Here is a 25,050-nt window from a genome sequence, read left to right as displayed (position 1 = left end):
TATGTAAACTGGGTTACTCTTGACTCTGCAGCCTTCTGCTTCTGCCTTAGGAGTGCTGGGACTACAGGCACGCGCCAGAGTTGAACACGCGTCACCAAACTTTTCGTTTTAAGGTAGTTGTCCATTTGCATTCCCTGTAAGCAGTGCCATGGGAGCACTGTTCCCAGGACCCCCTAGGTCCATCTTGCAACTTAGAAGAGCGCTATAGTCAGTGTAAGGACGTTGACTCGTACAAGCAAGACACAGGTGTCCTTAACCTGTCAGCCACTAATCAGTTCTGTCATCGACAGAGCCGTTACCTAATGCTATTCTTTTTTTCCAGGTCTATTCTGGTGAACACATCAGTTTGTTTCTTCTTACTGATGGGCAGAAGCACGTGTTCTGGATAAACAGGAGGGTGAGTCAGCCGTTTACCCAATGAAGGATGCTTAGATCAATGTTGGGGCTATTGTGAATGAAGTCAGCATGAACATTTATTAGCTGGTTTTGTGTGAGTCTTCATTTCTCCGGGATAAATGCCTAGGAGACTAGCTACCAGACCACATGGTAGCTACATATTTATTTTATCATATTAAAGTATATTAATTATACACAACAATGGATTTTGACACATGCATGGAACGTACTTTGATAACATTTGCCCTCACTCTTCACCTTCATCACTCTCCCTTCAGTATGCTTTTTTAAATGAAATGGTCATATTCTATCCTAACTAGCTATACTGCGTTTTCCGTCCTATTAGCGAAGTTCACACAATCAAGCTCCTCACATCCACACCAGGATGAAAAGCTGCCAATATTTTTATTTTACCCATTTTGACAAGTATGTAGTGACATCTTGTGGTTTAGCTTTTCATGTGATTACATGCTGTCAACTTCAATTTTCTTTATAGGTGAATTTTGAAAACTTTTAAATACTTAGTTAATTTATTTTGGAGTCAATGTCTCACCATAGCCCAAGCTGGTCTTGAACTCACAAACCTCCCATCTCAGCTTTCTGAGATTAGTGATTACAGACATGTACCACCATGCCCAATTTGTGTGTGTGTGTGTGTGTGTGTGTGTGTGCGTGTGCATATGTCATTGTATGTAGATAAAATTAGGTATGGTCCTTTTTTGGAACAAGAGGGCACATACTTCATTTAGTAAAATATTGTAAATACAAAATTACTTTAAAACACATGCTATAATGTTCTTCTTTAAAACATTTACCTTTTGATGATTTCTTTACAAATTAATTATTAGAGGCAATTATTTCTTCTTTAGTTAATGAATTAAATAACATCCCAAGTGCTGCCTCCCCCAGGTCTCCCTTCTCTGAGACCCTCCCTTCACCCTCATTTCCCTTCTCCTCTGAGAGGAGGGGTCCTCCTGGGTATCCCCCTATTCTGGCACATCAAGTCTCTGCCAGATTAGGTGCATCTTCTCCCACTGAGGCCAGACAAGTCAGCCTTGTTGGGGAATGGATACCACAGTCAAGCTGCAGCTTTAGGGAGAGACTCCTCTCCAGTTGTTGGGGGGCCCACATGCAGATTTAACTGCACGTCTGCTGCATGTATGCCTGGGGCTTCATTCCAGCCTGTGTGTATTCTTCCATTGGTGGCTCAGTTTCTGAGAACTCCTAGAGGTCCAGGTTAGTTGACTCTGTCAATCTTCTTGTGGGGTTCCCATCCCCTTCAGGACCCAGAATCCTTCTCTGAATTCTCCCATAAAAGTCTCAACCTCCGTCCATCCAATGTTTGACTGTGGGCATCTCCTGTTTCAGACAGTTCAGTTAGCTGCTGGATAGAGCCTTTCAGAGGACAGTTATGCTAGACTCCTGTCTGCAATCATAGCAGAGTATTTTTTTTTTTAAAAAAAAAAAATTGGTTATTTTATTCATTTACATTTCAAATGTTATCCCCTTCCTCCTCTCCCCTCCACAAACCTCCCATTCCATCTCCTCTCCCCTTTGTCTCTAAGAGGGTGATCCTCCACTCACTCACCCACCCTCTCCTGCCTCACCACTCTAGCATCCCCTTTCTGAGTCAACAAACTTCTACAGGACCAAGAGCCTTCTCTCCCATTGATGCTAGATAAGGCCATCCTCTGCTACACATGCAGCTGAAGCCATGGATCCTTTCATGTATACTCTTTGGTTGATGGTTTAGTCCCTGGGAGATCTGGAGTGATCCGGTTAGTTGATATTATTGTTCTTCCTATGGGGTTGCAATCCTCTTCAGCTCCTTCAGTCAACTCTTCCATTGGGGTCTCTGGGTTCAGTCCGATGGTTGGCTGTGAGTATCTGCATCGTAACAGAGCATCTTAACACTATCAGGGATTGGTGCTTGCTCACGGAATGGATTTCAAGTTGAGTCAGTTTTTGGTTGGCCATTCCTTCAGTCTCTGTCTACATCTTTCTCCCTGCATTTTTTTAGGTAGGACAGATTTTGGGTCAAAAGTTTTGTGGGTGGGTTGGTGTCCTTATCCCTCCATCGGGGGTCCTGCTTTGCTTCAGGTGGGGGCCTCTTTAGGTTCCACTGTTAGGCATCTCAGCTAAGGTCACCTGCACTGATTCCTGGGAGCCTCTCCCATCTCAGGTCTCTGGGATTTCCTAAGGATTCCCCCAACTCCTACCCCAGCAGCTGCAGATTTCTGGGCTCTCTGTCTCTCTGGGTCTCTCTCCTGTTTTCCCCCACACCTCCATCCCCTCTCCCTCTGCCTCCTATGACTATTTTGTTCCCCCTTCTAAGTGTGATTCAGCAACCTTACTTGAGCCTTCAGTCTTGTTTGATTTCTTTGGGTCGGTGGGTTGTATCATGGGGGTATTCTGTGTGTTATGGCTAATTTATCCATTTATCAATGAGTACATAGCATGCATGTCCTTTTGGGTCTGGATCACCTCACTCTGGGTGATATTTTCTAGTTCTATCCATTTGCCTGCAAAATTCATTATGTCCTTGTCCTTAATAGCTGCATAGTATTCCATTGTGTAAAAGAACCAAATTTTTTGTATCCATTCATTGGTTGAGGGACATCTGGGTTCTTTCCAGTTTCTGGCTATAAAGCTGCTATGAACATAGTGGAGCATATGTCCTTGTGATATGGTGAAACAACTTTTGGATATATTCCCAGGAGTTGTATAGCTGGTCTTCAGGTAGAACTATTTCCAATTTTCTGAGAAATCACTAGATTGATTTCCAGAGTGGTTTTACAAGTTTACACTTCTACTAGCAATGGAGGAGTATTTCCCCTTGTTCCACATTCTCGCCAGCAAGTGCTGTTGCTTGAGGTTTTGATCTTAGCTAATCTGACTGGTGTAAAATGGAATCTCAGAGTTGTTTTGGATTGGTATTTCTCTGATAATTAAAGATTTTGAGGATCTCTCTCTCTCTCTCTCTCTTCCTCTCTCTCTCTCTTTCTTATGTATATGAATACACTGTAGCTATACAGGTGGTTGTGAGCCATCATGTGGCTGTTGGGAATTGAACTCAGGATGGCCCCTCTCCCTCTGGCCCCGCTCACTCTGGCCCCGTAATACACTGTAATTGTCTTCAGACACACCAGAAAAGGGCACCAGATCTCATTACGGGTGGTTGTGAGCTACCATGTGGTTGCTGGGATCAGAACTCAGGACCTTCAGAAGAGCAGTCAGTGCTCTTACCCATTGAGCCATCTCACCAGCCCAGATTTTGAGCATTTCTTTTCTTTTCTTTTCTTTTGTAAGTTGGAAAATAACTTTATTTGTTCTAGGGCATTGGCCAGAGTCCCCTTAGAACTTCTGAAGCTGCTTCTTGGTGCCAGCAGCCTTGGTGACCTTGAGCACATTGAATTGAACAGTCTTGCTCAGGGGCCTGCACACTCCAACAGTGACAATGTCTCCGATCTGTACACCCCTGAAACAGGGGAACAGGTGCATAAACATGTTCTTGTGACACTTCTCAAAGTGATTGTCTTTCCGGATGTAATGGAGATAGTCCCGGCGGATGACAATGGTCCTCTGCATCTTCACCTTTGTCACCACACCAGACAGGATCCGACCTCGGATGGAGACATTTCCAGTGAAGGGGCATTTCTTGTCTATGTAGGTGCCCTCGATGGCCTCTTTGGGCGTCTTGAAACCTAGACTGATGTTTTTGTAGTACTGAGGGAGTTTTCCTTTGCTGATTTCTCCCAACAAAACACGATTCTTGTTTTGAAAGATTGTAGGCTGCTTTTGGCAAGCACGATCTGTCTGAATGTCCGTCATCTTCCCAGCAGCCTGAGAAAAGGAGAGGTAGGCCCAGTCCCCTCTTCTATATTCACCATGCCTGAGCATTTCTTTAAGTGATTTTCAGCCATTCGAGTTTCCTCTGTTGAGAATTCTCTTATTCTCTTTTCTAACTCTGTATCTTCTTCTTCTTCTTCTTTTTTTTTTTTTGGTTTTTCTTTGTTTGACTTTTTTTATTAGATATTTTCTTACATTTCAAATGCCTTTCTTGGTTTCCCCTTAGAAACTCTCCTAACCCATCCCCCACCCACTACGCACCCACCTACCCACCCCCTCCTACTTCCTGGCCCTGGCATTCCCTTACACTGGGGCATCGAGCCTTCACAGGACCAAGTGGACCCTATGTTTTAATAGAGTTATTTGGGTTGTTCGTGTCTAACTTCTTGAGTTCTTTATGTAACTTGGATATTATCCAACAGGTTAGTGAAGATCTTTTCCCAATCTTTATGCAGCTGTATTGACAGTGTCCCTTGCCTTACAGACGCTTTTTAGTTTCAAGAGGTCCCCATTTATCAGTTGTTGATCTTAGACCCTGAACCATTGGTGTTCTGTTCAGGAAATTGTCTCCTGTACCAATGAATTCAAGGGTATTTCCTATTTTCTCTTCTATTAGATTCAGTGTATCCAGTTATACGTGGATGTCCTTGATCCTCTTGGACTTGAGTTTTGTACAGGGTCACAAATATGGATCCAGTTAGACCAGCATCATTGTATGTAGACATTTGGATACGGTCTTAAATTATTTTTCTCACTTTGAACTTGTCTTTCTTTCTTTCTTTTTTAACTTAAGAAACCTCTCATAGGGAAAGGAATATATTTTTAATTCTGATGAAGTCTAACTTTTTTTTAAAGATTTATTTATTTATTATATGTAAGTACACTGTAGCTGTCTTCAGGCACCTCAGAAGAGGGCGTCAGATCCCATTACAGATGGTTGTGAGCCACCATGTGGTTGCTGGGATTTGAACTCAGGACCTTTGGAAGAGCAGTCAGTGCTCTTAACAACTGAGCTATCTCTTCAGCGAAGTCTAATTTTTTGATTAGGCTGTGATTGGGGCTTGGTATCAAGTTAAGATTTTTGCACAGAACAAGATCCCAAAAATTTTCACTATTTGTTTTCCCTAAGAACTTTATAGTTTCGTATCTACATTTAAGTAGTGATATTATGGTTCTCGCTCTCTCCCCTCTATTGATGTTCAATGATCCTACTGTGTTGAAAATATTATCTTTTGTTCATTAAATTAACTTTGCACTTATATGAAAAAACTAAAATGTTTAAATCGCAAAAAATGATTTCGAGTTATACCTTTAAAAAAGATGTTTCATGCTTCTTCTCTGGGAAAACACCAAATGGCGGATGACGCTGGTGCAGCTGGAGGGCCCGGAGGACCCGGGGTCCCAGGATTAGGAGGCCGCAGCGGAAAGCGGAGGATTCGGCAGCGGTCTTAGGGGCCGCGGTCGTGGTCGAGGCCGTGGCCGTGGTTGAGGCCGCGGGGCTCGCGGAGGTAAAGCTGAAGACAAGGAGTGGATTCCCGTCACCAAGCTGGGCCGCCTGGTTAAGGACATGAAGATCAAGTCTCTGGAGGAGATCTACCTGTTCTCCCTGCCCATTAAGGAGTCTGAGATCATTGACTATTTCCTGGGTGCATCCCTAAAGGACGAGGTTCTGAAAATCATGCCAGTGCAGAAGCAGACTGGGGCTGGCCAGCGGACCAGGTTCAAGGCATTCGTCGCTATTGGGGACTACAAGGGTCATGTTGGTCTTGGTGTTAAGTGCTCCAAGGAGGTTGCCACTGCCATCCGAGGGGCCATCATCTTGGCCAAGCTTTCCATCGTCCCTGTGTGGAGAGGCTACTGGGGGAATAAGATTGGCAAGCTCCACATTGTTCCATGCAAGGTGACAGGCCGCTGTGGGTCTGTGCTGGTGCGTCTCATCCCTGCCCCCAGAGACACTGGCATTGTCTCTGCTCCTGTGCCCAAGAAGCTCCTGATGATGGCCGGCATAGATGACTGCTACACTTCAGCCAGAGGCTGCACTGCCACCCTGGGCAATTTTGCCAAGGCCACCTTTGATGCCATCTCCAAGACCTACAGCTACCTGACCCTCTCGACCTCTGGGAAGAGACTGTGTTTACCAAGTCTCCTTACCAGGAATTCACTGATCATCTTGTGAAAACCCACACCAGAGTCTCTGTTTAGAGGACCCAGGCTCCAGCTGTGGCTACCACATAAGGGTTTTTAGATGACAAAAATAAATGAAGTCTGTTAATGTTTTTTTTTTTAAAAAAAGATGTTTCGTTATCGGTGAATACACGTGTGTGTGTGTGTGTGTGTGTGTGTGTGTGTGTTTGTGTGTGTGTGTGTACACTTATGTGCAGCTGGTCCTGCGGGGAAGCAGACCATCAGATCCCCTGGAACTGGAGTTACGGGAGTTTGTGAGCCACATGATGTGTGTGCTGGGAACCCAAGCCCACACTGGTCCTCTGCGAGAGCAGCTAGAGCTTTTCACTGTTCAGGTATGTCTCCAACTTCTCCTTCATTCTCTAGCAAAACTTGTTCCCTTTGTCACTGTCTCGAGAATTTGTATATGTATCAATTAAATGTTTTGCTGAGATTTTAGTAAAAATTTTGTAGTTTTTACATTAACATGCTGGTTCTACAAAAGGATGGGTTTCCTTATGACATTTTCATACTGTCTTATAGATTTTACTGAGTGAGTCCTGTTCATGTTTTGTTAGGGTTACTGGAAACATCTACTTTTTGAGCAATTGTTAATCTATCTATTCATTACTGCTGGAGTAAATGCAAATTAGCTTTGTGTGTGGATCTTGTCTTTTACAACAATGCTGTGAGTGTGTGTGTGTGTGTGAGACATGTGTACAATGTGAATGCATGCATATGTGTTCACATGTATGTGGAAGGCCAAGGCTGATGTAGGCAGTGATGTTCGGTTGACTTTCTGCCTTTTTGAAGCCCAGAACTTCAGGATGTGGCTGGTGTTATCCCACCAGTTCTCTTGCTCTGGGGATTTTTCCCATTCCCACCTTCCCAAGCTAGCTAGATTATAGGTAAACTTCTATGCCTACCCAGAATTTACATGTGTTCTGGAGATCCAAAGACCAATATTCATGCTTTGGGGATTCACAGATAAAGAGCCATCTCCACTGTAAAAAAAAAATGTGACTTTCTTTCTGTAGTCTGATAAGAAGGATCACATCACAATGATTTTTCAAATGTTCAGTCACCTTTGCATCTGTGCAATAAAACAAATATCATTTAGTTACAGTCTTTGGTGTTTCTCTATTTTTCCAGATTTTATCCGCCAATAATTTAAGAGTTTCTTTATCTAGATTCACAAGGGATATTAGTTTTTCAGGTTCCAAAACACCTAAAAACTCTCTGGTTTTGTGTCAGAATAAGGCCAGGTTTGTAACAAAATTGGCAAATAGCTACTTCTCTTCTTGTCTCTAAAAAAAAAAAAAAAGCCACTATAGAATTGGTATGACTTCTTTTAAATATGTCTATTTCAGCTGTTCACTGAAAGCAGCTAGGCTTAATGCTTTTGGGCTAGGGGCATTGTTAATATAAGGTCATTCAGAAAATACTGGGCAAGGTATAGTCGGTTCTAGGCTCTTTAGAATCAGTCCATTTCAGCTGCATATATATTTACTTCCAGTAGTTCCTTAGTCTTCTTCTAATCTTTGCTGTATTTACAGTGATATCTCATTTTATTTATGTAGATGATTTTATCTTATTTCTCTCTGCTAGTTTTGCAAGTGATTAAAATCTTTTAACCAAATGTACATTTACTGAGTGCAAATACTGTGTCCATTCAACAACTGGTTATTAAATTGTTTAACCCTGATTACTTGTGGATGTGTTATCTCTCTTCTCGTCTGTTCTCTTCTGTTCTTTTCTCTTCTGTTCTTTCTCTCTCTCTCCCTCTCTCTCCTTCTCTCTCTCTCCATCTCTCTCCTTCTCTCTCTCTCTTTCCCTCTCTCTCTCTCTCTCTTTTTGATCATGGGAGAATTTTTGTTGCTTGGCAGACATTAACCATTTCCAAGGTGTGTAATTTCTTAGAACTTGTGCATTGAACAAGTAGAGATTTACAATGTGCTTTAAAAAAAAGAAAGAAAGAAAAAACCAAGAGTCTGGGCTAGTAGAAGCTGCTCAGAGGGATGACCTATGTGCCCTGCCAATTTTTTCTCCTCTACAGGTTTAATGAGGGCAATGGCCAGAATTCAGCTTAGGTAGTGGAGGCATTTGACAACCTACCAGATGAACATGATTTAAAAGTTATTCGTCTGTTCAAAGCCAGCTCTTTGTTGCATTGATTTCCTAGCTTTCTGTTTTCAATTTCATTGTTTTCTCATCATATCTTTATTATTTTCTTTGTTTTACTTGCTTTGTGTCCATTTTGTCTTGTTTTCTAGGGTTTTCTGGTGGACCTTCAATTTATTTGCAAGTTTTCCTCTTACAAGATATGAATTTGGCACTTCACATTTCTCTCTAGGTGCTGTTTTAGCTATATTCCATGAAATTTGATCTTCAGTTAAATGTACAATTTCTTACTATTTTCTTTGGACTTAATTTCTCATGCACAGACTATTGGGGCATTTGGGGATTTTCCCATTATTCCTCTGGGTATTTACCTCCAGCTCACATCCACCGTAGAGAAAGAAGATGTTATTTATGATTTCAGTTTCTAAGAGTTTGTGATTTTTTTTTTTAATATCAAAGATGTGTCAGTACAAGTTCCATAGACTGTTGTAAAGAATGGATAGTTGTGGTGGTTTGAATAAAAATGGCCCCCATAGGCCCACAGGGAGTGGCACTGTTAGGAGGTGTGGTCTTGTAGGAGGAGGTGTGGCTTTGTTGGAGGAGGTGTGTCAATAGGGGGTGGGCTTTGAGGTCACAGAAGCTCATGCCTGGCCAGTGTGTCACTGTCACTTCCGGCTGAGTGTGAATCCACATGTAGAACTTATTTCCCTTTCCAGTACCGTGTCTGCCTGCGAGCCACCACGCTTCCCACCACAATGATAATGGACTAAACCTCTGCAGTGTGAGGCAGCCCCAATTAAACGTTGTTCTTTATGAGGTTGCTGTGGTTATGGTGTTTCTTCATGGTTGGAAAACCCTGACTAAGGCAGCACTTTTCTGTCCGTACGTGGCTAGGTCCGAAGATACCAGTCCTGCTGAGTCACTCAGGTCCATAGATACCAGTCCTGCTGAGTCACTCCATTTCCTGGTTGATCTTATGTTTGTTTAGCTGTGATTGACTGTTGTGAGAGAGTAGAGGAACCTCCCGGGTATGACTGTGGCAGCGTCCCTCTGCCTTGTCTTCCTATCAGTTTTGCTGTGTATATTCTTGTGGCCTGACTATTAGCGCATGTGCACTTATGACTTTATAGAATGGCTCTTTCTGTTTCTGTTCATTTTGTCTAATAATAGCAGTGACTTAATTTATATGTTGTTGTTGTTGTTATTATTATTATTATTATTATTATTATTATTATTTACTGTTTTGATATAGGATCTTGCAAGGTTACTTCAGCTAGCCTAAGACTTGCTGTATAGCTCAGGCTAGTGTCACACTCAGGATTCTCCTGTCTCTGACGTGCTAGGATTATAGATGTGTAGTATTATTCCCAACCCTCCTCATATTCTTTCCTCCTCCCAGGTATGGTGTATCTGCTTCTGGCTCTGATTAATTGCTTGATCTGTATGTGACATGAGTTTGTAGAAATCTGTGTTAGTCAGTTTCTATAAGAGCTGTTGCCCGGTTTTGGGCCTGGGGTGAGGCAGTATATTGTGGTTGAACTGCGTATTTCTGGCAATTTTGACACCCTCTACCTTTTCATTGGTGTTTTTAGGCCATTTGAATGAATGTATTTATTGGTATATTAGAGCTGAACACACTGTCAGTGGGCTGTAGAGGAAGACAATTGATAGAACGAATAGGTAGTAAATGGGGTTTTATTACATTGCCTTACACAATATTATCTGAGCGGTACAACAGTATTTCTTTCACACAAATGGAGAGCCTGAGAACCCAACAGGCTCTGTCCAGGATGGACTGGAGGCCTTGGGACTCCTAGGGGCTGCCAGCCTTTGGCTTACATTGGCAACCAGAGGAAGCTGGTCTCGGGTATAAGCAAAGATAGGCAGCAGCAGTGGCATCGATGGAGCAGAGGAACTTGCCAGTGAGACACGGAGGCAGTGAAACAAAGAGCGAAGCTTTCCCCTCGGTCATCCCTTGGCATCCCTGAAAGGTGCTGCTCATTTTCAGGGTAGGCTTTCCTACTGTAAACAACCCAAGGGAGCAAATCCCCCAAGGGAGTGCAAGGGATGTGAAGGAGTCAAGAGGACGGTGGGCTCTGACCTTCCAGGATACCTCGATGCATGCACTTTTGTGGCTTGACTGCAGACCCATCCATCTGACAACCGCAGCTGACTACCACACGCACCATTTTATTTGTTTGCCCCCTTCGGTTTTTATTAAATTCCACTTGATAGATTATCTGGAGGATTTTTTTTTTGGTCTAGTTTTTTTCTTAGTTGCTTTAAGTAAACATATATACATACACAATTTATCATTTAAATTTTTGATAAAATACATAATTTGCTTTAAGATCTCTTTATCTCACCCAAATACAATACACCCATCTTAAGCATTTCCTTCAACATGACTAAGAATTATATTACACAGTGTTGTTATTTTTACTCCCGCAGTTAAATGCAGTGAAGGGCAGAAAGAAAGTATATTGCTTTTGAAACAGAGTTTTGCTGGCTGTATTCTTTCTTTCTTTTCCCCCTCAATTTTATTATTTCTTTTCTATTTAGAGGATTTTTTTCAGGCATCCTTTTAGGTCTACGGTTGACAGTTTCTATGGTTCTTCATCTGAATGTGTTCTTTCCTTCTCACTCCTGAGAGTTATCCTACCAAGTATTGCTCTGTGGGTAGAAAATACTTTTGTTCTAATATCTTAGAAGTACTGTACCACTTACTTCTGTCCTCTTAATTTTCTTGTGGGAAAGCCCCCTCTGGTTGACTTGTTTTTTTATTTTTCTCATCTGTAATGTACCGTCCATTTAAAGAATGTTTCTCAACCTGTGGGGTCATGACCTTTTCATATGGGTCATCTAACACCATGGGGAAAATACAGGGGTTTACATTACAATCCTTTTTTTTTTTTTTAAAGATTTATTTATTTATTTTATGTATATGAGTACACTGTCACTGTCTTCAGACACACCAGAAGAGGGCATCGGATCCTCATTACGGATGGTTGTGAGCCACCATGTGGTTGCTGGGAATTGAACTCAGGACCTCTGGAAGAGCAGTCAGTGCTCTTAACCACTGAGCCACCTCTCCGGCCCTACATTACAATTCTTAACAGTAGCAAAATTGCATTCATGAAGTAGCAACAGAACAATTTACGGTTGGTTTATATACAAAGAACTGCAGTAAATGGTAGTAAGCATTTGGAAAGTTGACAACCAGTGCTCCAAAGCTTCTTGTCTTTAGTTTTCGGGAGTTCAACAATGACATGTCATCGTGTAAATGTCATTGGATTTATTTTTATTTTATCTTTTTAACTAAAACAGAATGAAGAGATTGATAAAGTTTATCAGCTTCAACCGTGCAAAGAAAAGTACTAAAAGAAAAGAAATATATAATTACCCATCCCACAAACTTGAGTAACCTAAGAGAACATAGGTCAATGTTGTCTTAGTAGGGGACAATATCTTCACTGTAGAAGACACTGCCATAGCCTGTCCCTCCTCCTGCTGTTCTAGCCATGCCTGGGCTTTCAGGAGAGCAGCTTTCCCTAACCAGTTCCTGCCTCAGTTTCTATCTGTCCTGAGCATATTTTCCAATATGTCAGGCAAACCCAGAAATCAGATCTTATAACCATGCATGCTTGCTTGGTCCAACTGGGCTACTCTGCCATCTCTGTATCTGACTGTGATGTTGCGAAGTGAATTCATCTCATCTGTCACTGTGAGGCCCTCACCGGGGGGCATGGGGGGAATAGACATCTCAGTGGGAGGAAAGCTTGGTTCTGCCACAGATGTGAAGGAGTGCAGGGAATGGCAGCTCCTCTGCTTCCAGAGGACCTTGCTGTACTCTCTTGGGTTTGATGTTTCATGTTTGTTCAAGTTCGTACTCTTCCTGTTCTTGCATTTCTTCCTCTTCCCCCTCTCCCTCCTCCCCCCTCCTCTTTCCCCTCTCCCTTCTCCCCCTCCTCCTCTTCCCCCTCTCCCTCCTCCCCCCCTCCTCCTCCCCCTCTTCTCAGTGAGGGGAATGGGTGCGAGGCTTTGTGCCTGCTAGGCAAGTATTCCAATGATTAAGTTTTATCTCTAGCTCCCAACTTCTTTGATTTACAGTTTATGTTTTTTTGCGAAGTGGGGCATTTATTTTCATTCCTCTGTGTACGTTTTAAGGTTTGTTCCCTTTTATTTCCACCTGAAACTCTGTTGACGCAATCATTAGAGTGGTTGTTGTGCTCCTTCGGGACCTAGAAGTTCTTTTCTCTTTTTTTTTTCCCTCTTAATTCTTCCTCTTGTTCAGATCAGACACTTCCTACTGTCCAGTCTTGGCTGTCTCCATTTTCCTGATTCTATCCTCTGCTCTATCCTTTTGCTTTGGAGCCATTAGAGGTATTTTGTTATGGGCTCCACTACTTATTTACATTTCCTGGGCTAGCTGTGTTTTTTTTTTTTTTTTTTTTTTTTTTTTTTTTTTTTGATTTTTTTTGTTTGTTTCTTTTTCTTTTTTCTTGGATATTTTCTTTACTTACATTTCAAATGTTATCCCCTTTCCCAGTTGAAAACCCCTATCATATTCTCCCTCCCCCTCTTCTGTGAGGGTGTTTCCCTACCCACCCATCTACTCCTGGCTCCCTGCCCTTGCATTCCCCTACAATGGAGCATCAAGCACCCTTGTGCCCAAGGGTGTCTCCTTCCATTGATGCCCAATAAGGCCATCAGCCGTGGGTCTCTCCATGTGTACTCTTTGGTTGGTAGTTTAGTCCCTGAGAGCTCTGGTTCGTTGATGCTGTTGTTCTGCCTATGGGATTGCAAACCCCTTCAGCTCCTTCAGTCCTTTTTCTAACTCCTCCTTTGGGGACCCTGCGCTCCGTCCAATGATTGGGTGAGAGCATCCACCTCTGTATTTGTGAGGCTCTGGCACAGCTTCTCAGGAGACAGCTGTATCAGGCTCCTGTCAGCAAGCACTTGTTGGCATCCACAATAGTGTCTGGGTTTGGTAACTGTATATGGGATGGATCCACAGGTGGGGCAGTCTCTGGATGGCCTTTCCTTCAGTCTCTGCTCCACACTTTGTCTCCGTATTTGCTCCTGTGAGCATTTTGTTCTCCCTTCTTAGAAGGACCGAAGCATACATACTTTGGTCTTCCTTCTTCTTAAGCTTCATGTAGTCTGTGAATTGTATCTTGGGTATTTGGAGCTTTTGGGCTAATATTCACTTAACAGTGAATGCATACCATGTGTGTTCTTTTGTGATTGGGTTGCCTCCTCAAAATTATATTTTCTAGTTACATCCATTTCCCTATGAATTTCATGAAGTCATTGTTTTTAATACCTGAGTAGTACTCCATTGTGTAAATGTACCACATTTTCTGTATCCATTCTTTCATTGAGGGACATCTGGGTTGTTTCCAGGTTCTGGCTATTATAAATAAGGCTGCTATGAACATAGTGGAGAATGTGTCCTTGTTATATGTTAAAGCATCTTTTGGGTATATGCCCAGGAGTGGTATAGCTGAGTCCTCAGGTAGTACTATGTCCAATTTCCTGAGGAACCTCCAGATTGATTTCCACAGTGATTGTACTAGCATGCATCCCACCAATCATGGAGGGGTGTTCCTCTTTCACTACATCCTTTCCAGCATCTGCTGTTGCCAAAGATTTTTTAGCTTAGCCATTCTGACTGGTGTGAGGTGGAATCTCAGGGTCATATTGATTTGCATTTCCCTGATAACTAAGGATGTTGAACATTTCTTTGGGTGCTTCTCAACCATTCGATATTCCTCAGTTGAAAATTCTTTGTTTAGCTCTATACCTCATCTTTTAATTGGGTTATTTGGTTTTCTGGAGTATAACTTCTTGAGTTCTTTGTATATTTTGGATATTAGCCCACTATTGGACATAAGGTTGGTAAAGATCTTTTCTTAATCTGTAGGTTGCTGTTTTGTCCTTTGCCATATAGAAGTTTTTCAATTTAATGAGGTCCCATTTGTCAATTGTTGATCTTAGAGCCTGAGCCATTGGTGTTCTGCTCAGGAAATTTTCCCCTGTGCTAATGAGTTCAAGGCTCATTCTATTAGTTCAGTGTATCTGGTTTTATGTGGAGTCCTTGATCCACTTGGACTTGAGCTTTATATAAGGAGATAAGAATAGATTGATTTGCATTCTTCTATGTGCTAACCACCAGTTGAGCCAGCATCATTTGTTGAAAATGCTATCTTTTTTTCCACTGGATGGTTTTAGCTTCTTTGTTAAAGATCAAGTGACCATAGGTGTGTGGGTTCACTTCTGGGTCTTCACTTCTCGTCCATTGATCTAGCTTTCTGTCACTGTATCAACACCATGAGCTATTTATCACTATTGCTCTGTAGTACATCCTGAGGTCAGGGATGGTGATTCCTTTAGAAGTTCTACTGTTCAGAACAGTTTTTACTATCCTGGGTTTTTTGTTATTCCAAATGAATTTAAGAATTGCTCTTTCTAACTCTGTGAAGAATTGAGTTGGAATTTTGATGGGGATTGCATTCAATCTGTAGATTGCTTTCAGCAAGATGGCCATTTTTACTATATTAATCCTGCCAAACCATGAGCATCGGAGATCCTTCCATCTTCTGAGATCTTCTTCAATTTCTTTCTTCAGAGACTTGAAGTTCTTGTCATTCAGATCTTTCACTTGCTTGGTTAAAGTCACTACAAAGTATTTTGTGTTATTTGTGACTATTGTCAAGGGTGTTGTTTCCCTAATTTCTTTCTCATCCTGTTTATCCTTTGAGTAGAGGAAAGCTACTGATTTGCTTGAGTTAATTTTATATCCAGCCACTTTGCTGAAGATGTTTATCAGGTTTAGGAGTTCTTTAGTGGAATTTTTTGGGTCATTTAAGTGTACAATCACATCACCTGCAAATAGTGATATTTTGGCTTCTTCCTTTCCAATTTGTATCCCTTTGACCTCCTTTTGTTGTCTAATTGCTCTGGCTAGGACTTCAAGTACCATATTGAATAGGTAGGGAGAGAGTGGGCAGCTTTGTCTAGTCCCTGATTTTAGTGGGATTGCTTCAAGTTTCTCTCCATTTAGTTTGATGTTGGCTACTGGTTTGCTGTATATTGCTTTTATTTTGTTTAGGTATGGGCCTTGAATTCCTGATCTTTCCAAGACTTTTATCATGAAGGGGTGTTGGATTTTGTCAAATGCTTTCTCAACATCTAATGAGATGATCATATGTTTTTTTTCTTTGAGTTTGTTTATATAGTGGATTATGTTGATGGATTTCCATATATTGAACCATCTCTGCATTCCTGGGATGAAGCCTACTTGATCGTAGTGAATGATTGTTTTGATGTGTTCTTAGATTCAGTATTTGAGAATTTTATTGAGTATTTTTGCATTGATGTTTATAAGGGAAAATGGTCTGAAGTTCTCTTTCTTTGTTGGGTCCTTGTGTAGTTTAGGTGTAAATGTAATTATGGCTTGATAGAAAGTATTGGGTGGTGTTCCTTCTGTTTCTATTTTGTGGAATAGTTTGAAGAGTATTGGTATTAGGTATTCTTTGAAGGTCTGATAGAGTTCTGCACTAAACCCATCTGCTCCTGGGCTTTTTTGGGTTGAGAGACTATTAATGACTGCCTCTATTTCTTTAGGGGTTATGGGACTGTTTAGATGGTTTATCTGATCCTGATCTAACTTTGGAGCTTGGTATCTATCTTGAAAATTGTCCATTTTATCCAGATTTTCCAACTTTGTTGAATATAGGTTTTTTTTAGTAGGATCTGATGGTTTTTTGAATTTCCTTGGTTTCCATTGTTAAGTCTCCCTTTTCTTTTCTGATTTTATTAATTTGGATACTGTCTCTGTGCTGTCTGGTTAGGCTGGGTAAAGGTTTATCTATCTTGTTGATTTTATCAAAGAACCAGATCCTGGTTTTGTTGATTCTTTTTTTTTTTTAATTATTTATTATATATAAGTACACTGTAGCTGTCTTCAGACTCCCCAGAAGAAGGTGTCAGATCTCATTATGGATGGTTGTGAGCCACCATGTGGTTGCTGGGATTTGAACTCAGGACCTTCAGAAGATCAGTCACTGCTCTTAACTGCTGAGCCATCTCACCAGCCTGGTTTTGTTGATTCTTTGTATAGTTCTTTTTGTTTCTACTTGATTGATTTCAGCCCTGACTTTATATCCTGCCATCTACTCCGCTTGGGTGAATTCACTTCTTTTTGTTCTAGAGCATTCAGATGTGCTGTCAAATTGCTGGTGTATGCTCTCTCCAGTTTCTTTTTGGAGGCACTCAGAGCTATGACTTTTCCTCGTAGGACTGCTTTCATTGTGTCCCATAATTTTCAGTATGTTGTGGCTTCATTTTCATTAAACTCTAAAAAGTTTTTAGTTCCTTTCTTTCTTCCTTGACTAAGTTAACAAGGAGCAGAGAGTTGTTAAACTTTCACGTGTATGTGGGCTTTTTATTGTTTGTTTTTGAGGCACAGCCTTAGTCCATGGTGATCTGATAGGCTGCAAGGCATTATTTCAATCTTCTTGTATCTGTTGAGGCCTGTTTTTGTGGCTGATTATATGGTCAGTTTTGGAGAAGGTACCATGAGGTGCTGAGAAGAAGGTATATCTTTTTGTTTTAGGATAAAATATTCTATAGATATCTGTTAAATCCATTTGTTTAATAACCCTCACTGTTTCTTTGTTTAGTTTCTGTTTCCATGGTCTGTCTATTGCAGAGAGGAGGGTGTTGAAGTCTCCCACTATTATTTTGTGCAGTACAATGTGTGCTTTGAGCTTTAGTAAAGTTTCTTTTACGAATGTGGGTGCCCTTGCATTTGGAGCGTAGAGGTTTAGAATTGAGAGTTCACCTTGGTATATTTTTCCTTTGATGAATATGAAGTATCCTCCCTTATCTTTTTTGACAACTTTTGTTTGAAAGTCAATTTTATTCAATATTCATCTTGTTTCTTGGGGCCATTTGCTTGGAATTTTTTTTTCAACTTTTTACTCTGAGGTAGTGTCTCTCTTTGCCACTGAGGTGCTTTTCCTGTATGTAGCAAAATGCTGGGTCTTATTTATGTATCCACTCTGTTAGTCTATGTCTTTTTATTGGGAAATTGAGTCCATTGATGTTAAGAGATATTAAGGAAAAGTGATGTTTCCTGTTATTTTTTGTTCTTAGAGGTAGGATGATGTTTGTGTGGCTATCTTCTTTTGGGTTTGTTGAAAGAAGATTACTTTTTTGCTTTTTCTAGGGTGTAGTTCCCCTCCTTGTGTTGGAGTTTTCTATCTATTATCCTTTGTAGGGCTGGATTTGTGGAAAGATAATGTGTTAATGTTTTTATCATGGAATATCTTGTTTTCTCCATCTATGGTAACTGAGAGTTTTGTTGGATATAGTAGTCTGGGCTGGCATTTGTGTTCTCTTAGGGTCTGTATGACATCTGCCCCGGATCTTCTGCCTTTCCTAGTCTCTGGTGAGAAGCCTGGTGTTATTCTGATAGGCCTGCCTTTATATGTTACTTGACCTTTTTCCCTTACTGCTTTAATATTCTTTCTATGTTTAGTGCATTTGTTGTTTTGATTATTATGTGATGGGAGGAATTTCTTTTCTGGTCCAGTCTATTTTGAGTTCTTTATTCTCTTGTATGTTCATTGCATCATTTTCTTTATGTTAGGGAAGTTTTCTTCTATAATTTTGTTGAAGATATTTACTGGCCATTTAAATTGGGAATCTTCTCTCTCTTCTATACCTATTATCCTTAGGTTTGATCTTCTAATTGTGTCCTGGATTTCCTGGATATTTTGTGTTAGGGGATTTTTTGCTTTTTGTTTTTCCTTTGATTGATGTGTTAATTTTTTTATGGTATCTTCTGCCCCTGAGATTTCTTGTATTTTGTTGGTGATGTTTGCATCTATGATTCCTGATCTTTTTCCTAGGTTTTCTATCTCCAGGGTTGTCTCGCTTTGTGATTTCTTTATTGTTTCTATTCCAATTTTAGATCCTGGATTGTTTTGTTCAATTCCTTCACCTGTTTGGTTGTGTTTTCCTGTAATTCTTCAAGAGATTTTTGTGTTTCCTCTTTAAGGGCTTCTACTTGTTTACCTGTATTCTCCTGTATTTTTTTTAAGGAAGTCATTTATGTCTTTTTTTAAAGTCCTCTATCACCATCTGAGAAGTGATTTTCCATCTGAATCTTGCTTTTCTGGTATGATGGTGCATCCAAGACTTGTTATGGTGGGAGAATTGGGTTCTGATGACACCAAGTAATCTTGGTTTCCGTTTATTATGTTCTTGCCTTTGTCTCTCAACAGCTGGTTATCTCTAGTACTACCTGCCCTGGCTGTCTCTGACTGGAGCCTATCCCTCCTGTGATCCTGTTGTGTCAGAACTTCTCAGAGTTCAGCTGTCTCTGTGATCCTGTGATTCTGGGATCATGTGATTCTGAGATCCTGGGTGTGTCAGAGCTCCTGGGAGTCAAGCTGTCTCTGGGATCCTGAAATCCTGGTGTGAGATTCTGTGATCCTGGGTGTGTTAGAGCACCTGAGAGTCGTGTGTCTTCTGGATGTTGTGTGGCTGGAGCCCAAGGTTTGCTCAGGGAACTGGCTCAGACTGGAACCCGTGCCACTGGCTCGGCAGGCTCAGGTGTTTTTATAGCCATTTTTGATACTATTATGACAGGGAAAGAAAGGTTGCTGCCTTGTTACTGCCAGCTGTGACAGAAATATAGGTTTCCTATTGAGCATTTATGTGGTCCAAAAATTGGAGTCCCATCTCTTTACTGGGTTTCAGCTGATGTTGCTCCAGTCTGGAGGGACAGTATTGTCTCATCACCACTCTCCACATGGCCTTTATTGACTCCACTTATAGAACGTGTTATAGTTTGCATATCAAGCACACCCTCCCCCCATTGGTCTTTGCACCGAAGGCTTGGTTCCTAGCAGGTGACACTACAGGGAGATGATAGGGCCATGGGAATTCCTGGGTTAGCCCACAGATTAATTCATTCTGTATGAGAAGAGAGGGTTGGGTAGAGGGAGTAATCAGCAGGTTTGTGCTTTTGAAGGGTGTATCTTGGACCTGACCTCCTCCTGCCTTTACATTTCCTACATGCTATAAAGCAGAAAAGCTTTCTTCCATCAGGCCCTTCTGCCATGAAGTTTCACTCCACTATAGGCCAAAAAGTAACGGACCTAGCTGACCATGGACTGAAATCTCTGAAACTGTAAAGAAATAGAAAATCTTTTCTCCTCTAAATTGTTTTACTTGGATATTTTACAACACACAAACACCGTGTTGTAAAATTTGAAATCGCTGCTAGTCTTCCTCTAATAACACATAAAGTGTGAATGGGAAGGAGATGAGGAGATCTTGCTACAGCGTGGTTGGTGAGGGCAAGGTTGAAGTCTTTTATTTGGTCCTTGCTGAAGTGGATGAGGTAGGACCAGCCTGGCTTCTGTGTGTTTGGCTGAAGCAGAGACATTATTATCCAAGGGAATTTTATTTTGGCAGGCTTTCTATCTTGCCTATTGTAGAGATGGAGTGGGAAAGAGAACTACACAGATTGATTGGGACTTGTTTTTGGTCTATGATTAATATTTCTGGGTTATTAGTTTCTTTAGGTTTGAGAATGGAATATAACACATACAAATACACACAGACAAACATCCAGACAGACACATATATACATACACACACACAGACCCACACAGACAGACAGACATACACATACTGCAATCTCAGACCTCTAATAACATTCCTTTCTTATTCTAGCATTTAGGCTTAAGTTCTATTTACATATAGTGTCCAGGGATTTTGGTTCTATGTATGGGATGAATAGGGAAAAACATACTTATTCTATATCTTATAAGTAGAACTACTGTCCTGAGTTTGTAAGACATCATTTTTGACCCTAGGAAACCCAGCAAGGTGGAGTTCTGCTTCTTATATCACTGTATCCAGGTGCTTCCAAGCATCTCTCACTGTAATATAAACATCCCTCACTCTAATATGAACATCCCTCACTGTAATATAAACATCCCTCACTGTAATATAAACACCACTTGCTGTAATATAAACATCCCTCACGGTAATATAAATACCACTCTCTTTAATATATAAATTTCTCTCACTGTAATATAAACATTTCCTCACTGTATTAAAGCAAAATTCCCATATAAACCTGAGGTGTTTTCCAGTCACCAGGAAAGCTGGACCATTTAAAGCCCATTGAACTCCAAGCCTAGAAGAGATGGACCTCACTTTATCCTACCTCTTGGTTAAGATCGTTCCCACATATGTCTGCAGTAATTCTTACATTAGTTGTTTTCTGATGCTCTAGAGCCTGTTCCAGAAAAAAACCACTTCAAGAGTCTAGGTGTTTTCAATGGTTTTGATGATGTTGAGGAGTCCAGGGGTATTTGTGCACTTTGAATTTGTATGTGGTTTACATGACGGGCTTTTATCCTACTTCAACACACACTGTTTTAAGAAAGTCACATGATGATAAGTGACCCATATTTTCCTTTAGAGTTGGATGGAAAGCCACATTTGTTTTTGCCCTTCTCCAAAAGATGATGCGTATACAGTTCATGGTCAAATGGCCTACAGGTCACATACTCTCAACTCTCTATCAACCCCATTTTTAAACAGAATGGGAGCACGTCTTATGGTTCATTAGAGACACGAGGCTTGGTTCTGTTATTGTCTATCCTTCAAAAAGATTTGTTATTATTATTTTTACTTATAACTAGGCACATCTGTGTGTTGGCATGTGCACACGAATGCAGGTGCTTGTGTAGGCCAGAGGTGCTGGATCCCATGAAGCTCCAGGTATAGGTGTTTAAAGCACCTGATTTGGGTGCCTGGAACTGAACCTGAGTCCTCTGGAAGAGCAGCAAGTGTTCTAAAGTGCTGAGCCATCTCTCCAGCCCTTCTTGCTATTTTTAAGAATTATAAAGAATTGCAAACATTACTATATAAAACTCGTACATCAAAGCACTGAACATGTGCTCTTTAGTTCAAAAATAACAGTAGACATGTCCTCTCGTCTGCTCCATCAATGTTACATTGAATTCTGAAAAGATGCACTTTGAAAAACCTTGCATTGTTCTTCCAGCTCACAACTTGGCCCAGGACAGAGCTGACACTCTGGACCCCTTTCCATACCCAGAGACAGCTTGAGTTCCAGGCTCATAGGACCATAGTATGGACAGGATCCAGTCAGAGACAGCAAGGCCAGTAAATACCTGAAGTAACCAGATGGCAAAAGGTAAGCACAAGAACATATGCAACAGAAACCAATGCCATTTGGCACAATCAGAACCCAGTTCTCCCACCACAGCAAGCTCTGGATACCCTAACCCACCTGAAAACCAAGACTCTGACCTAAAATCCCATCACATGGAGATGGTAGAGGACATTAAGGAGGACATAAATAACTCCTATAAAAAATATAGGAAAACACAGGTAAACAGGTAGAAACCCTTAAAGAGGAAACATATAAACCCTTAAAGAAATACAGGACAACACAATCAAACAGATAAAGCAATTGAACAAAACAGTCTAGGCTCTAAAAAATAGAAATAGAAACAATAAAGAAATCACAAAGAGAGGCAACACTGGAGATGGAAAACCTAAGAAAGAGACCAGGAGTTACAGATGCAAGTATAACCAATAGAATATAAGAGATAGAAGAAAGAATCTCAGGTATAGAAGATACCATAGAAGATATTGACACAACAGTCAAAGAAAATACACAATGCAAAAAGCTCTTAACCCAAAACATCCATGAAATTCAGGACGCAATGAAAAGCCCCAACCCAAGAATAATAGGTATAGAAGAGAGAGAAGATTCCCAGTGCAAAGAGCCAGGATATATCTTCAAAAAACTCATAGAAGAAAACTTCTGTAACCTACAGAAAGAGATGGTCATAAATGTACAAGAAGTCTTCAGAACACCAAATGCATTTGACCAGAAAAGAAAGTCCTCCCTTTACATAATAATCAAAAGACTAAATTCACAAAACAAAGAAAGAATATTAAAAGCCGTAAGGGAAAAAGGCCAAGAATCAAATAAAGGCAGATCTATCAGAATTGCACCAGATTTCTCAACAAAGACTATAAAAGCCAGAGGATCCTGGGCAGACGTCATACAGACCCTAAGAGAACACAAATGCCGGCACAGGCTACTATATCCAGCAAAACTCTCAATCACCATAGGTGGAGAAATGAAGATATTCCATGACAAAACCAAATTTATACAGTATCTTTCCCCAAATCCGGCCCTACAGAGGATAATAGAAGGAAAACTCCAACACAAAGAGGGAAATTACATCCATGAAAAAAAAAACCAAGAAATTAATCATCTCGCAACAAACCCAAAAGTAGAGAACCACATAAATATAATACCATCACCAATAACAGCCACCTTCAGATCTATGAAGATGTATTCTTCTGTAGGGATGCTATATAGACAAATTCATGACTTAATTCTTAATAATGATCCTGTAAGAAATCCTAAAATTGTATCAGTATTTATTAAGTTCTCTCTCAGTGGAACGTCTATTAGGTCCCTTCTGATAGTCAAAACTGCAATGAGAATGCTGTGAGTCTCCCCTGTGCCATCAGTTAATTGCTTCTGACAGTAAGCTGACTTTCCACTACTCAGAGCGCATTCCAAGAGGTTGTAAAATCACTAACGATTTATTATAGGTGCTAGGACAGAAGATATTGACTGGGCTCTTCTATACAAAACTTCGCTAATATCTTAAGTTATGGTTTTTACCTCTCAATGAACCTGTGGAGCTGTGACAGGTGATGAATGGATAAATACTAGCGAGATAAGTACTCCTAATGGATGTGCATGTAAATATTCTCTGTTGTAAACTTCTATGTCAGTTTATGATTTGGATTTATGTGTAAACTTGTGATGAACTTTTTACTCTGTGATCATGTATTCTGAAAGATGTATAAGTACTGAGGACAAAGAGAGGTACACCAATTTTCTCTTGCCCCACTTAGGATCTTTCTGTTTCTCTCCTTTTTCTTAGAGAGCTTTCATAGAAAACATTTTACAACTTAGAAATAAATGCTAAATTCACTTTTCAAAGTGTCCCTTTCTCTTCCCGTGACTTCAACTAGCAGGTTGAAAGTTAGAGCCATGCAGTTCCTGCTGAGATAGAATAAAACTACATTACTTAATCCCCCACTGTTAGGATACACATGTTAACTGCTTAAGCCAGCAGCTTTTAACCCTCAGAAAGAGCATGAAAAATTTTAGGACGTTTTAGAAGTTATCACCAGCATTTCAGTATAGTTAGAGAGCTAGAACATCCGCAGACCATCGGTCTTTAAAAGCCACAGCAGAGTCCTAGTCTGTGTCCTGTTTCAACCTGCTCCAGGCCAGGAGGCTCCCCACAATCCCCCATGCTCATGGATTGGCAGGATTAACATAGTAAAAGTGGCCATTTAACTAAAATCAATCTTCAGATTCAATGGAATCCCCATCAAAATTCCAACTCAATTCTTCACAGAGATAGAAAGAGCAATTTTCAACTTCATCTGGAATAGCAAAAACTCAGGATAGCAAAAACAATTCTTAACAATAAAAGAACTTCTGGGGGAAATCACTATCCCTGACCTCAAGCTGTACTATAGAGCAATAATGATAAACACTGCATGGTATTGGTACAGTGACAGGCAGGTAGATCAATGGAATAGAGTTGAAGACTCAGAAATGAACCCACACACCTATGGTCACTTGATTTTTGACAAAGAAGCCAAAACTATGTATACAGTGGAAAAAAAGACAGAATTTTCAACAAATGGTCCTGGTCTGACCGGCAGTCTGCATGTAGAAGAATGCAAGTTGACCCATTTCTATCTCTGTATATAAAGCTCAGGTCCAAGTGGATCAAGGACCTCCACATAAAACCAGATACACTGAATCTAATAGAAGAGAAAGTGAGAAAGAGCCTTGAACTCATTGGCACAGGGGAAAATTTCCTGAGCAGAACACCAATGGTTCAGGCTCTAAGATCAACAATTGAAAAATGGGACCCCATTAAACTGAGAAGCTTCTGTAAGGCAAAGGACACGGTCAATAGGACAAAGCCTACAGATTGGGAAAAGATCTTTACAAGCCTTATGTCCAGTAGTGGGCTAATATCCAAAATATACAAAGAACTCAAGAAGTTAGACCCCAGAAACCAAGTAACACGATTAAAATAATAGAGCTAAACAAAGAATTCTCAACTGAGGAATCCTGAATGGCTGAGAAGCACCTAAAGAAAAGTTCAACTTCCTTAGTCCTCAGGGAAATGCAAATCAGTATGACCCTGAGATTCCACCTCACATCAATCAGAATGGCTAAGTTAAAAAAAAACAAAAAACAAAAAAAAACCTCTGGCAGGGCAGTGGTGGTGAATGCCTTTAATTCCAGCACTTGGGAGGCAGAGAGGCAGGCCTGTCCTACAGAGTGAGTTCCAGGACAGCCAGGGCTATACAGAGAAACTCTGTCTCAAAAAACCTACAAAAAAA

The 25,050-nt window shown here is 40.8% G+C and overlaps 2 protein-coding genes and 1 pseudogene across 3 annotated transcripts in view; 1 reads left to right on the top strand and 2 right to left on the bottom strand.

The window, feature by feature from the left end:
• Spata16 (spermatogenesis associated 16) overlaps positions 1 to 25,050 on the bottom strand; it is a 302,009-nt gene that overhangs the window by 13,493 nt on the left and 263,466 nt on the right. The gene's annotated exons all lie outside the window — the stretch shown is intronic.
• On the bottom strand, positions 3,744 to 4,227 carry LOC116095012 (40S ribosomal protein S11-like). The gene has a single exon (XM_031376464.1). It carries the CDS (start codon positions 4,225 to 4,227, stop codon positions 3,751 to 3,753), a length of 477 nt encoding a protein of 158 aa, XP_031232324.1. The 3' UTR covers positions 3,744 to 3,750.
• On the top strand, positions 5,599 to 6,480 carry LOC116095011 (annotated as a pseudogene).

Source organism: Mastomys coucha, unplaced genomic scaffold (assembly GCF_008632895.1).
Source record: "Mastomys coucha isolate ucsf_1 unplaced genomic scaffold, UCSF_Mcou_1 pScaffold17, whole genome shotgun sequence".
Lineage (NCBI taxonomy): Eukaryota > Metazoa > Chordata > Mammalia > Rodentia > Muridae > Mastomys > Mastomys coucha.
Note: the sequence above shows the minus strand (reverse complement) of the source record. Positions and strands in the feature narration are given on the sequence as shown.